At 42.5% G+C, this 14,722-nt stretch overlaps 1 protein-coding gene across 2 annotated transcripts in view; it reads left to right on the forward strand.

Moving 5' to 3' along the window:
• The window catches only part of ubap2a (ubiquitin associated protein 2a), a 40,863-nt gene that overhangs the window by 190 nt on the left and 25,951 nt on the right, over positions 1 to 14,722 (forward strand). For both annotated transcript variants that reach the window (XM_036949998.2, XM_036949999.2), the window contains exons 2-4: positions 7,428 to 7,565; positions 12,134 to 12,211; positions 13,118 to 13,228. In XM_036949998.2, the coding sequence (XP_036805893.2) occupies positions 7,470 to 7,565; positions 12,134 to 12,211; positions 13,118 to 13,228 (285 nt within the window). In that variant the 5' untranslated portion in view covers positions 7,428 to 7,469. The remainder of the gene's footprint in view (positions 1 to 7,427; positions 7,566 to 12,133; positions 12,212 to 13,117; positions 13,229 to 14,722) is intronic.

The raw sequence follows: 14,722 nt of genomic DNA on the forward strand, positions 1-14,722 counted from the left end.
TTAATTTGTCTGTTTACACCAGCTTTTCAGTCTTTATTTCGTTATTTTCGTTTGGCTTTTTCCCGACAAGTAATGTCGGGGGTTGGATTGTGTGCTGTGTGGCCATTTTCGTTAGAATTGATAAAGCTTTGTGGTTAGCTAGCATGTTATGATACCAGAAGAACGGCTGTTTATGATTGACCCTTGGGAAGAACCCCCGTTAGTAACGTTAAACATTCAACGTGTGAGCAGGAATGTCAGCCCGTCGTGTTTTGGTATCTTATCTGCCGTAGATTGCCTAAACTGCATCGCTAACTAGCTAACGTTAGCTAGATACTTCGCTAGCTAGGACAAAGGGGTCCCACTGTCGGTCACTTTTGTGTATTATTTGTCATTTACAGTAGGACTAAAATCCACGCCAGTGGTGTATTTGAAACGCGCGCCGTTACATTTCAGTTAAAAACATTATCAAAAGTGTCAAGACAATTAAACAGTTAAGTAATTGTAAATGTCATATAAAGGCATGCGTTCTTTATCATTAATTATAACTTAGCTAAATATTATGGCAAGCTATCCATAACACTTTAGTCTATTGTTTGCACACATTTGACGGATTCTATACCAGTGTTATATAAACATTTATGCATGTTTACTATTCGAGTGTGTTTGTCATATATTGTGTAGATGAAAAAGGTTTTATGAGTAACCATGCCAAACTCCGTAGCTGCGGTAACTTGTATTATTGGACAACAGCAGGGAAATCTCTGTCGAGTTGACACAATATCTCATTACATTGTCTTGCATGGGAATGCGCTCGAATGAGAGTTGTAAACAAAAAAAATACAGGCCCTCGCTGTCTCTTCGGTAGTGTATTGCCTTCGCAAAGTCAACCTGATGTTGCTGTCATCTCAGCTACAGATCAATAATCGAGCCCGTGTTTATTGTTGCATTACTGGAAGTTGCCAATGGCAGCTATGGTCACTTCGCCACTGACCTGCAGCTGCATTGTCCTCAGATATGAACCAGGCAGAGTAAAATGTGATCTTCTCAGTTTATATATTGTAGTTTTGGACGTGTGCATACAGTGCATTCGAAAAGTATTCAGACCCCTTGACTTTTTCCACATTTTGGTACATTACAACCTTATCCAAAATTGATTTAAATACTTTTTTCCCCTCATCAATTTACACACTACCACCCCATAATGATTTTTGCAAATGTGTGTGTATATGTATTTACATAAGTATTCAGACCCTTTGCTATGAGACTTGAAATTGAGCACATGTGCATCCTGTTTCCATTGATCTACAACTTGATTGGAGTCAGCCTGTGGTAAATTCAATTGATTGGACATGATTTGGAAAGGCACACACCTCTCTATATAAGGTCCCACAGTTGACAGTGCATGTCAGAGCAAAAAACAAGCCATGAGGTCAAAGGAATTGTCTGTATAGCTCAGAGACAGGATTGTTTCAAGGCTCAGATCTGGGGAAGGGTATCAAAACATTTATGCAGCATTGATTGTCCCCAAGAACACAGTGGCCTCCATCATTCTTCAATTGAAGAAGTTTGGAACCACCAAGACTCTTCCTAGAGCTGGCCGCTTGACCAAACTGAGCAATTGGGGGAGAAGGGCCTTGGTCAGAGATGGTCACTCTGACAGATCTCCAGAGTTTCTCTGTGGCGATGGGAGAACTTTCCAGAAGGACAACCATCTCTGCAGCACACCAATCAAGCCTTTATGGTAGAGTGGCCAGACAGAAGCCACTCCTCAGTAAAAGGCACATGACAGCCCACATGGAGTTTGCCAAAAGGTCACCTAAAGGACTCTCAAACCGTGAGAAACAAGATTCTCTGGTCTGACGAAACCAAGATTGAACTCTTTGGCCTGAATGGAAACCAGGCACTGCTCATCACCTAGCCAATACCATCCCTATGGTGAAGCATGGTGGTGACAGCATCATGCCGTGGGGATGTTTTTCAGGGACTGGGAGACTAGTCAGGTTCGAGGGAAAGATGAACGGCGCAAAGTACAAAGAGATCCTCTATTAAAACCTACTTCAGAGTGCTCAGGACCTCAGACTGGGGCGAAGGTTCACCTTACAACAGAACAACGACCCTAAGCACACAGCCAAGAAAACCTAGGAGTTGCTTCGGGGCAAGTCTCTGAATGTCCTTGATTGGCCCAGCCAGAACCCAGACTTGAACCCGATCGATCGAACATCTCTGGAGAGACCTGAAAATAGCTGTGCAGCAATGCTCCCCATCCAACCTGACAGAGCTTGAGAGGCTCAGCAGAGAAGAATGGGAGAAACTCTCCAAATACAGGTGTGTAAACACTGGTCCAACTAATCGGAAGCCACATTTCAAGATTGTTTTGATCACGCAGACTGAAATATGTTCCAGTCAGCCTCAGAGAACAACATTGACCTACACGCTGACTCGCTGAGTGCATTTATAAAGACGTGCATTGGAGATGTTGTACCCACTGTGACTATTAACACCTACCATAACCAGAAACCGTGGATGGATGGCGGCATCCGCGCAAAACTGAAAGTGTGACCCACCACATTTAACCATGGAAAGAGGTCGGGAATATGTCTGAATATAAACCGTGTAGTTATTCCCTCCGCAAGGGAATCAAACAAGCAAAATGCCAGTACTGGGCTAAGGTGGAGTCGCAATTCAACGGCGCAGACACGAGACGTATGTGGCAGGGTCTACAGGAAATCACAGACTACAAAAACAAATCCAGACACGTCACGGACACTGACGTCACGGTTCCAGACAAACTAAACACCTTCTTTGCCCGCTTTGAGGATAATACAGTGCCACCGTCGTTGCCCGCTAATAAGGACTGTGCCCCTCTCCTTCTCTGTGGCTTATGTGAGTAAAACATTCAAACATGTTAACCCTCGCAAGGCTGCTGTCTCAGACGGCATCCGTAGCCGCGTCCTCAAAGCATGTGCAGACCAGCTGGCTGGTGTGTTTACGGACATATTCAATCGCTCCCTATCCCAGTCTGTTGTCCCCACATGCTTCAAGATGGCTACCATTGTTCCTGTACCCAAGAAGGCAAAAACAACTGAACTAAATGACTACTGCCCCGTAGCCCTCACTTCCGTCATCATGAAGTGCTTTGAGAAACTAGTCAAGGATCATATCACCTCCACCTTACCGGCCACCCTAGACCCACTTCAATTTGCCTACTGCCCAACAGGTCCACAGACGATCGCCATCACACTGCACACTGCCCTATCCCATCTGGACAAAATTAATTCCTATGTAAGAATGCTGTTCATTGACTACAGCTCAGCATTCAACACCATAGTACCCTCCAAGCTCATCATCAAGCTGGAGGCCCTGGGTCTCAACCCCACCCTGTGCAATTGAGTCCTTGACTTTCTGACGGGTCGTCCCCCAGGTGGTGAAGGTAGGAAACAACGTCTCCATTTTGCTGACCCTCAACACAGGGGTCCTACAAGGGTGCGTGCTCAGCCCCCTCCTGTACTCCCTGTTCACCCACGACTGCGAGGCCATGCTTGCCTCCAAGTCAATCATCGAGTTTGCAGGTGACACGACAGTAGTGGGCTTGATTACCAACAACGACGAGGGCACTTGGAGTGTGGTGTCAGGAAAAGGAGATGATCGTGGACTTCAGGAAACAGCAGAGGGAGCACCCCCCTATCCACATCAATGGGACAGCAGTGGAGAAGGTGGAAAGTTTTAAATTCCTCGGCGTACACATCACAGACAAACTGACATGGTCCACTCACACAGACAGTGTGCTGAAGAAGGCGCAACAGCGCCTCTTCAACCTATTCAATAAAAGACACCTCAGGAGGCTGAAGAAATTCACCCAAAACCCGACAAACTATTAGAGATGCACAATTGAGAGTATCCTGTCGGGCTGTATTTCCGCCTGGTACTGCATCTGCACCGCCCTCAATCACAAGGCTCTCCAGAGGGTGGTGCGGTCTACACAACGCATTACCGGGGGCAATCTACCTGCCCTCCATGACACCTACAGCACCCGATGTCACAGGAGGCCAAAAAGATCTTCAAGGACATCAACCACCCGAGCTATTGCCTGTTCACACCGCTACCATCCAGAAGGCGAGGTCAGTACAGGTGCATCAAAGCTGGGACTGAGAGACTGAAAAACAGCTTCTATCTCAAGGCCATCAGACTGCTAAACAGCAATCACTAACTCAGAGAGGCTGCTGCCAACATGGAACCCCAATCACTGGCCACTTTAATAAATGGATCACTAGTCACTTTATACAATGCACTCTAAGTAATGCCAGTTTAATAATGTTTACATATCTTACATTACTCATATCACATGTATTTTATACCATCTATTGCACCTTGCTTTTGCTGTTCGGCCATCGCTCATCCATATACTTACATGTACATATTCTCATTCACCCCTTTAGATTTGTGTGTATTAGGTAGTTGTTGGGGAATTGTTAGATTACTTGTTAGATATTATTGCACTGTCGGAACTAGAAGCACAAGAATTTCGCTACACTTACATTAACATCTGCTAACCATGTGTATATGACAAATAAAATTTGATTTGATTTAGCATCATACCAAAAAACTAATTGAGGCTGTTATCGCTGCCAAAGGCACTTCAACAAAGTACTGAGTAAAGGGTCTGAATACTTATGTAAATGTTCTATTATATATACAGTGCCTTGCGAAAGTATTCGGCCCCCTTGAACTTTGCGACCTTTTGTCACATTTCAGGCTTCAAACATAGACATAAAACTGTATTTTTTTGTGAAGAATCAACAACAAGTGGGACACAATCATGAAGTGGAATGACATTTATTGGATATTTCAAACTTTTTTAACAAATCAAGAACTGAAAAATTGGGCGTGCAAAATTATTCAGCCCCTCTACTTTCAGTGCAGCAAACTCTCTCCAGAAGTTCAGTGAGGATCTCTGAATGATCCAATGTTGACCTAAATGACTAATGATGATAAATACAATCCACCTGTGTGTAATCAAGTCTCCGTATAAATGCACCTGCACTGTGATAGTCTCAGAGGTCCGTTAAAAGCGCAGAGAGCATCATGAAGAACAAGGAACACACCAGACAGGTCCGAGATACTGTTGTGAAGAAGTTTAAAGCCGGATTTGGATACAAAAAGATTTCCCAAGCTTTAAACATCCCAAGGATGGCCTCCCGGGTGGCGCAGTGGTTAAGGGCGCTGTACTGCAGCGCCAGCTGTGCCATCAGAGTCCCTGGGTTCGCGCCCAGGCTCTGTCGTAACCGGCCGCGACCGGGAGGTCCGTGGGGCGACGCACAATTGGCCTAGCGTCGCCCGGGTTAGGGAGGGCTTGGTCGGTAGGGGTGTCCTTGTCTCATCGCGCACCAGCGACCAAGGTGGCCAGGTGCACAGTGTTTCCTCCGGCGCATTGGTGCGGCTGGCTTCCGGGTTGGATGCGTGCTGTGTTAGCAGTGCGGCTTGGTTGGGTTGTGTATCGGAGGACGCATGACTTTCAACCTTCGTCTCTCCCGAGCCTGTACGGGAGTTGTAGCGATGAGACAAGATAGTAGCTACTACAACAATTGGATACCACGAAAAAGGGGTAAAATTAAAAAAAAAAAAAAACATCCCTTGGAGCACTGTGCAAGCGATAATATTGAAATGGAAGGAGTATCAGACCACTGCAAATCTACCAAGACCTGGCCGTCCCTCTAAACTTTCAGCTCATACAAGGAGAAGACTGATCAGAGATGGATCACTCTGGATGAACTGCAGAGATCTACAGCTGAGGTGGGAGACTCTGTCCACAGACTGACTCTGTCAGTCGTATAATCTGGCCTTTATGGAAGAGTGGCAAGAAGAAAGCCATTTCTTAAAGATATCCATAAAAAGTGTCATTTAAAGTTTGCCACAAGCCACCTGGGAGACACACCAAACATGTGGAAGAAGGTGCTCTGGTCAGATGAAACCAAAATTGAACTTTTTGGCAACAATGTTATGTTTGGCGTAAAAGCAACACAGCTGACACCATCCCCACTGTCAAACATGGTGGTGGCAGCATCATGGTTTGGGCCTGCTTTTCTTCAGCAGGGACAGGGAAGATGGTTAAAATTGATGGGAAGATGGATGGAGCCAAATACAGGACCATTCTGGAAGAAAACCTGATGGAGTCTGCAAAAGACCTGAGACTGGGACGGAGATTTGTCTTCCAACAAGACAATGATCCAAAACATAAAGCAAAATCTACAATGGAATGGTTCAAAAATAAACATATCCAGGTGTTAGAATGGCCAAGTCAAAGTCCAGATCTGAATCCAATTGAGAATCTGTGGAAAGAACTGAAAACTACTGTTCACAAATGCTCTCCATCCAACCTCACTGAGCTCGAGCTGTTTTGCAAGGAGGAATGGGAAAAAATGTCAGTCTCTCGATGTGCAAAACTGATAGAGACATACCCCAAGCGACTTACAGCTGTAATCGCAGCAAAAGGTGGCGCTACAAAGTATTAACTTAAGGGGGCTGAATAATTTTGCACGCCCAATTTTTCAGTTCTTGATTTGTTAAAAAAGTTTGAAATATCCATGTCGTTCCACTTCATGATTGTGTCCCACTTGTTGTTGATTCTTCACAAAAAAATACAGTTTTATATCTTTATGTTTGAAGCCTGAAATGTGGCAAAAGGTCGCAAAGTTCAAGGGGGTCGAATACTTTCGCAAGGCACTGTATATATAATTTTTAAAATTATTATTATAAAATATATATTTTTTATACATTTGAAGAAAAAATCACCATGTTTTTGCTTTGTCATTATGGGGAATTGTGTGTAGATTGATGAGGGGGGAAAACGATTTAATCCATTTTAGAATAAGGTTGTAACGTAACAAAATGTGGAAAAAGTGAAGGGGTTTGAGTACTTTACGAATGCACTAGAGCTAGCCCATTAATGGAATAAAGGAGCCTAACGTTATTCATTATAGTCAAGGACCCAACACGTTCTGTTTAAAGGCGACTTGTCTCTAAGCCAAAACAGTCAAATACTTAATCTAGCTAAATGTGAATTGATTCTCAATTATGGTAAGGTTCTAGAAACATAGATAAATCCCTCTACTTTCATATCACGTCAAAATAATTTCACCAATGCAAAATACACATTTACTATACACTGTTTCAACAGTTGCATCCGACACTCAGGATTGCACAATCCCTCCAACTGTGTTGATGTGGGGACGTGTTTGATATAGGCTACACATGAGTATATACACACACACACACCAGGGAATGCATTTCAGCTCAGAAGAAACTACAAAGGGAATCGGGACTATTTGAACAACCCAGGCCTAACGTATAACAACAGACCTATTTGTCTTATCTTATACCTGCCTGCAGTGAATAGGGCAAATACTGTAAGTGACATTCATTTTTATCCACCCCCCTCTGTCTTCCAGATTTTTCTATTTTGTACATACATTGTTTTGTATATACTGTATATGATGACATCGTTGGGCGGCGACAAAGCCCGGGGCACTCGGGACAAAGCGCTGCCTGCTGCCACACACGCAACTCAACCACAGAAACAGCTCCAGGTGAGTGACACACACGCAACCAGTATTTTCCACTAGCGCCGGTTGTCGGCTATACAAATGATTTGCAGACTCATATTCAGCCGTGTACATTTTCCACTTAACTTAACTAGGCTACTTTTCAATTTGCTTCTTAAAAATAAGTCTGCAGAGCCCTCCCCTGCTAGATCAAATCATACGTTATTTGTCACACGCGCCGAATACAACAGTGAAATGCTTACTTACAAGCCCTTAACCAACAATGCCGTTTTAAATACGTGTTAAAATAAAAGTAACAAATTATTAAAGAGCAGCAGTAAAATAACAACAGCGAGGCTATATACAGGGGGTACCGGTACAGCGTCAATGTGAGGGGGCACCGGTCGAGGTAATTGAGGTACAATGTACATGTAGGTAGAGTTAGAGTGACCGTGACTGAATATGCATCTTCTAGCGATCTATTAATAGTCACAAAGTGAGCGATGACAGGGAAACACTGCCTCTCGGCATCTGGGTGTGTGCGCTGTGGTTGCGGTCATATTTATTTACACTGAGGGAGAGGGCGTGAACTTACAGGTCCCATATAATGTGGTGACAATGAGTCAATCCACTTAGACTATTGTTTTTCTGGCACATTAATTTATTGTCTTTCGCGTGCAGGGTCCAACATTAACAACGCTGGCCAGTAAAAACGTTGGGCCAGTGGATCTCGTCAGTCACTGCCCGATAGGACCAGTAACATTTCAGCACAGTTTTGCATTCCGGTTCAATATTTACCTGCGATGTCGCAGTCTTTCATTGAAGACTACACACACAAATGTCATGCTACACTGAACAAAAATATAAACGCAACATGTAAAGTGGTCCCATGTTTCATGAGCTGAAATAAGATCCCAGAAATTTTCCATACGCACAAAAGCTTATTTCTCTAATTTTGTGCTCAAATGTGTTTACATCGCTGTTAGTGACCATTACTCCTTTGCCAAGATTATCCATCCACCTGACTACCCCTAACCCTACCAACAGCTCTGCACACCCTGCAGGAATGTCCACCGGAGCTGTTGCCAGAGAATTGAATGATCATTCTTTTACCATAAGCCTTCTCCAAGTTTTAGAGAATTTGGCAGTACGTCCAACCAGCAGTGGTGTAAAGTACTTAAGTAAAAATACTTTAAAGTACTACTTAAGTTGTTTTTTCGTGGTATTTGTACTTTATTTTACTATTTATATTTAACTACTTTTACTTTCACTTCACTACATTCCCAAAGAATACGATTGACTTTTTACTCCATACATTTTCCCTGACACCCAAAAGTACACGTTTAATTTCAATGCTTAGCAGGTCAGGAAAATGGTCCAATTCACGCACTTATCAAGAGAACATATCTGGACCTCCACATCCGGTATTTTCTATTTGAAGTCTATCAGGACTTGCCAGACGTTATAGTGAGTTACTCGTCAGTAGCCTACCGAATTGCATCGGTACGAGAACTGTTAATTTAGCAACCTAATTTGCATACTGATAGACTTTTTTGTGATTTTTCTGCAGATAAATTGTGAAAACATTTGATGAAGATGGTGAATCCTAGACTAGTGGAGAGAGAGCATCAGTTTGGATTGATTTAAAAAAAAGCTAATGGTACTTAGTTGTGGCCAAATATATTGGCACCCTGGCACTTATATTAAATAATTCCCTATTTTTTCTGAAACAAGTTAAAATTGAAAAACACTTTTGGTCTCCACACCTTGTTATTGGAGTTAAAACATTGCACAACACATTTTATTTTTGGAAACTTAAGTTGGCTATTTTTAATTTAGAAAATAAAGGCATGGACAAGGCTCTCCAGAGGGTGGTGCGGTCTGCACCACCCTCTGGACAAAATTATTGGCAAGATGGACAAAATTATTGGTGCCCAGGAGCTACCACTTAGTTGCACAGCCTTTGGCCAAGATAACTGAGAAAAACATTTATTGTAGCCATCAATGAGCCATTACTGGCAAGTTGGCCCACTATTCAGCAGCAACCAACTGCCTTCAACCAACTGATATTTTCAGATCTTACCACAGGTTTTTGGATGTGATTCAGATCTGGACTCTATGCTGGCCATTTCAGAGCAGTCGATAGTTTAATCTTGAACCGTTCCTGGGTGCTATTTGATGTGTGTTCATGGTTGTTGTCTTGCTGGAAGACCCACAATCTTCAATGGAAAAACAATTTTTGGACTGGGTTGAACATTGGACTCAAACACTTGATAATCAGCTGATTTCATGATGACTTGTGTACGTTCAAGGCCCCCAGTACCAGAGGTAGCAAACAACCCTACAGCATTATCAAACCTCCCCATGTTTGATTGTAGGGGGGGGGGGGGGGTTATTTTGAGGGTATGCTTAATTTGGTCATCAGTAGAACGGTGCAGTAAGCTCATTTGAGGCTACAAGAAGCATTTGTCAGCAGTTAGCTTGGCCAAAAGCTGTTCAACCAAGTACTAGCTCCGAGGTGCCAATAATTTTATCCATGCCATTTGTCTTTATTTTCTAAATGAAACATTTAAGCTGAAGGTTACAGAAATAAAAAATGTATTCTGTAAAATGTAGAAAATCCAACAAAGTGTGGAGACATTTTTTTTCTTCAGTTTAAACTTAATTTATAAATAAGAAATTATTTAAGAAAAGTGCAAGGGTGACTATATTTGGCTGCAATTGTATATGGTATTTTGAAGGATATTGATATATACAGTGCCTTCAGAAAGTATTCACACCCCTTGACTTTTTCCAAATGTTGTTGTGTTATAACCTGAATTTAAAATGGATTACATTGAGATTTTGTTTCACTGGCCTACACACAATACCCCATAATGTCAAAGTGGAATTATGTTTTTAGAAATGGTTACATATTAATTAAAAATGAAAAAATGAAATATCTTGGGTCAATAAGTATTTGTTATGGCAAGCCATAAATTCTGTCATCAAAGGTGGCTACTTTGAATAATCTCAAATATTTTTTTGATTTGTTTAACACTTTTTTGGTTACTACATGATTCCATATGTGTTATTTCATAGTTTTGATGTCTTCACTATTCTACAATGTAGAAAATAGTCAAAACAAATAACCCTTGAATGAGTAGGTGTATCCATACTTTTGACTGGTACTGTATATGTTTTGTGCTCTATCACTCCCCTATTACTAACTACAAATGATCTATAACTGGGATAATAACTCACTAACCAGCAAAGGATGTGAACAAAGCTCCTACTGGAGCTCTGATTGTTTATGCCGCACCGGTCTGTGTAGAGTATGGGCGGAGTAGTACATGTCAATGCAGTAGAATCCTACTCCGATGCGTTCTGCATTCAACAAAATCTCTTGCATAGTTTTGTTTCGCATTGAAAGTGGCTAATATTACGCTGATTCGATCACAATTGCCACAGTAAAGGGAAACGTTGATAACTCTAGAACAGTGGTCACTTTGAGTCAAAATGCAAGGCGAGATCTACCGCTCAGATTTTTTTTGAACATGACTTAAAAACACAAGCCTATGCAAAATTAACCAATTAAAAACAGTACTGTAGCAATGAGGTTTGTGCAGTAAGCTATAGGCCCAATACATTAGCACCGCATATTAGCTTTTCTTGAATTGCCCTGCCAGTGCATTGTTGTTCGGGCCATTTTTTTATTATATATTTAACCGATCACACCGGTAATAGATCTGTTGTTGTATTACCCTTTTAGCACAGCTGAGTGAGCATACATTTAAATAGTTTTATTTTATTGGACTGATGGTGCCTGCATTTGATGGTCAGTCTCAGCGGAGGGAGAGCGCAGCAGACTGAGGGCCCGCGTCGCAACATCCATCTGCACTCTCTAACCAAAAAGGGACACCATCTTCCAGATAAGGGCAAAACTCAAGTTGGTGCCCACTGCTCTAGATAGTTGAGCAGTGCTTCTCTCTATGGGCTAATATTTCTACGCGACAGTCTCAGGGCTACTACGCGCGCAGCTTAGAGGGAACATTGACTGTAGGTCTACTGATTTACTCAAAGTGTTGACAATGGAGCAGTTAACTGCTGCTTTCTCTTTAGCAAAGCCCATGTTTAACACCTGCTTCATTCTTCAATCATACCTGTCTTGCAGTTAGCTGAGAAAATACCTCTCAAAAGGAAGGTTGAAGCCAGGACGTAAAGGATTATTTGAAGGCCCAGTGCAGTCAAAATGACGTTTTCCTGTTTTTGTATCATATTGTACAAGAGCTGATGAAACTAACACTCGAAAAGTGTGAAAATGTGATCCGTGTTATTTCAGTGTTATTTCCTGATAGTTGCTGGTTGAAAATGCAATCTAGCATTAGAATGTACCAGAGGACACCAAAATAGAGCTTGTTTGTCAAACATTTCTTAACCCGGGGGGGGACAAGCCCCTCTGGACCCAGCCCGGCTGGCTACTTTTTCTTTGACATGCACACAGTACAACTTGCTCAATGCATGGGTCTTCAAGTGGTAAATCATATCTCCAAAACAATTATTCTCCTTCTCTCTTCCCTCTGTTCCTTTCCTTCTTCATATCCTCCCTCACTTCCTTCTCATCCATTTTGCAGGCGACTGCAGAACAGATCCGACTCGCCCAGATGATCTATGACAAGAATGATGCTGAGTTTGAGGACAAAGTGAACCAGGTGAGTGGGGGGAATTGCAGAGGCCATTGTGACAGCTCTGAATGATGGCCTGTGTGTGTTGGGGTGTGTTTCACATTAAGAGAGAATACCTGTGACTGCATGTGCTGGGAAAAGGCAAGACCACACTCATAATTTAGGAAAAAAACAAAATATTTTGTCAATTTTAGACAACTTTGGGGTTTTCACCTCAAATCTAAGACCCTCTCTTTTTCTAATACTGACTGTTAGGCTATGACAGATTCCCCCTCCCCTTCTGTGACTATGTACACAGCTTATTGATTTGTGTGCATGTCTCAGTGTGTGTAGTGTATTTGTATCAACGGTCTGTATAGACAGTGTCATTGTACACTGAGTATACAAAACATTAAGAACAGACAGACCACATGAATCCAGGTGAAAGCTATGATCCCATATTGATGTCACTTGTTAAGTCCACTTCAATCAGTGTAGATGAAGGGGAGGAGACAGGTTAAAGGAGGATTTCTAAGCCTTGAGACAATTGAGACATGGATTGTGTGTGTGCCATTCAGAGGTTGAATGGGCAAGACAAACGTGCCTTTGAATGGGGTATGGTAGTGGGCCCACCGGTTCGTGTCAAAAACTGCAACACTGCTGGGTGTTTTACACTCAACACATTCCTGTGTGTATCAATAATGGTACACCACGCAAAGGACGTCCAGCCAACTTGACACAACTGTGGGAAGCGTTGGAGTCAACATGGGCCAGCATCCCTGTGGAACGCTTTCGACACCTTGTGGAGTCCATGTGCCGATGAATTCAGGCTGTTCTGAGGGCAGCGGGTGCAAGTCAATATTAGCAAGATGTTCTTAATATTCTATTATGTTTCATTGGATTCAAATAAAGCACTTGTATGTATGTATGAGTTGTATGTATGTATGTCCACAGCTGATGGAGGTGACAGGAAAGATCCAGGATGAATGCATGGTAGCGCTCCACGACTGCAACGAGGATGTCAACAGAGCCATCAACTTCCTCCTTGAGAGCACCTCTGATACGGTAGGGCAGAGGGGACTGACGTTAACGCTACCTTTTCAATTTCCTTCAGCCACTTTCCTTCGGGTGGCTAGTCATCGCTAGCTTAGCGTCGCTCAGTCACCTTAACTTCCCTGAGACCTGGGTCGTATTCATTAGGCACCAAATGAAAGAAAACTGACTGAAAAAGGGAGGGACTAGCCTACCTGAACTTTTCTGCCTTTGTTTTCTGGTTTAGTGATGCTCATTGTTGACTCATGAGAGTGGAGTGGCTGGTGGTAGCATGGTATGGAATCTAACCAGTTGCTACATAGCTTTTTTGCACTGACTCTCTTGCACAGACTCGATGTACACTCGCAGGACTCTCACACATACTAAGCTGACACTCCAACACACAGACACACACACAAAACACACACACATGCATATTGATGCACATGTACAGTGCATTCGGAAAGTATTCAGAGCCCTTGACTTTTTCCACATTTTGCTATGTTACAGCCTTATTCAGAAATTGATGAGAAAAACAGTTATTTAATCCATCTACAGTGCCTTGCGAAAGTATTCGGCCCCCTTGAACTTTGCGACCTTTTGCCACATTTCAGGCTTCAAACATAAAGATATAAAACTGTATTTTTTTGTGAAGAATCAACAACAAGTGGGACACAATCATGAAGTGGAACGACATTTATTGGATATTTCAAACTTTTTTAACAAATCAAAAACTGAAAAATTGGGCGTGCAAAATTATTCAGCCCCCTTAAGTTAATACTTTGTAGCGCCACCTTTTGCTGCGATTACAGCTGTAAGTCGCTTGGGGTATGTCTCTATCAGTTTTGCACATCGATAGACTGAATTTTTTCCCCATTCCTCCTTGCAAAACAGCTCGAGCTCAGTGAGGTTGGATGGAGAGCATTTGTGAACAGCAGTTTTCAGTTCTTTCCACAGATTCTCGATTGGATTCAGGTCTGGACTTTGACTTGGCCATTCTAACACCTGGATATGTTTATTTTTGAACCATTCCATTGTAGATTTTGCTTTATGTTTTGGATCATTGTCTTGTTGGAAGACAAATCTCAGTCTCAGGTCTTTTGCAGACTCCATCAGGTTTTCTTCCAGAATGGTCCTGTATTTGGCTCCATCCATCTTCCCATCAATTTTAACCATCTTCCCTGTCCCTGCTGAAGAAAAGCAGGCCCAAACCATGATGCTGCCACCACCATGTTTGACAGTGGGGATGGTGTCAGCTGTGTTGCTTTTACGCCAAACATAACGTTTTGCATTGTTGCCAAAAAGTTCAATTTTGGTTTCATCTGACCAGAGCACATTCTTCCACATGTTTGGTGTGTCTCCCAGGTGGCTTGTGGCAAACTTTAAAACAACACTTTTTATGGATATCTTTAAGAAATGGCTTTCTTCTTGCCACTCTTCCATAAAGGCCAGATTTGTGCAATATACAACTGATTGTTGTCCTATGGACAGAGTCTACCACCTCAGATGTAGATCTCTGCAGTTCAT

This window comes from Oncorhynchus mykiss, chromosome 17 (assembly GCF_057628025.1).
Source record: "Oncorhynchus mykiss isolate SJ-2025 chromosome 17, ASM5762802v1, whole genome shotgun sequence".
Classification (NCBI taxonomy): Eukaryota; Metazoa; Chordata; class Actinopteri; order Salmoniformes; family Salmonidae; genus Oncorhynchus; species Oncorhynchus mykiss.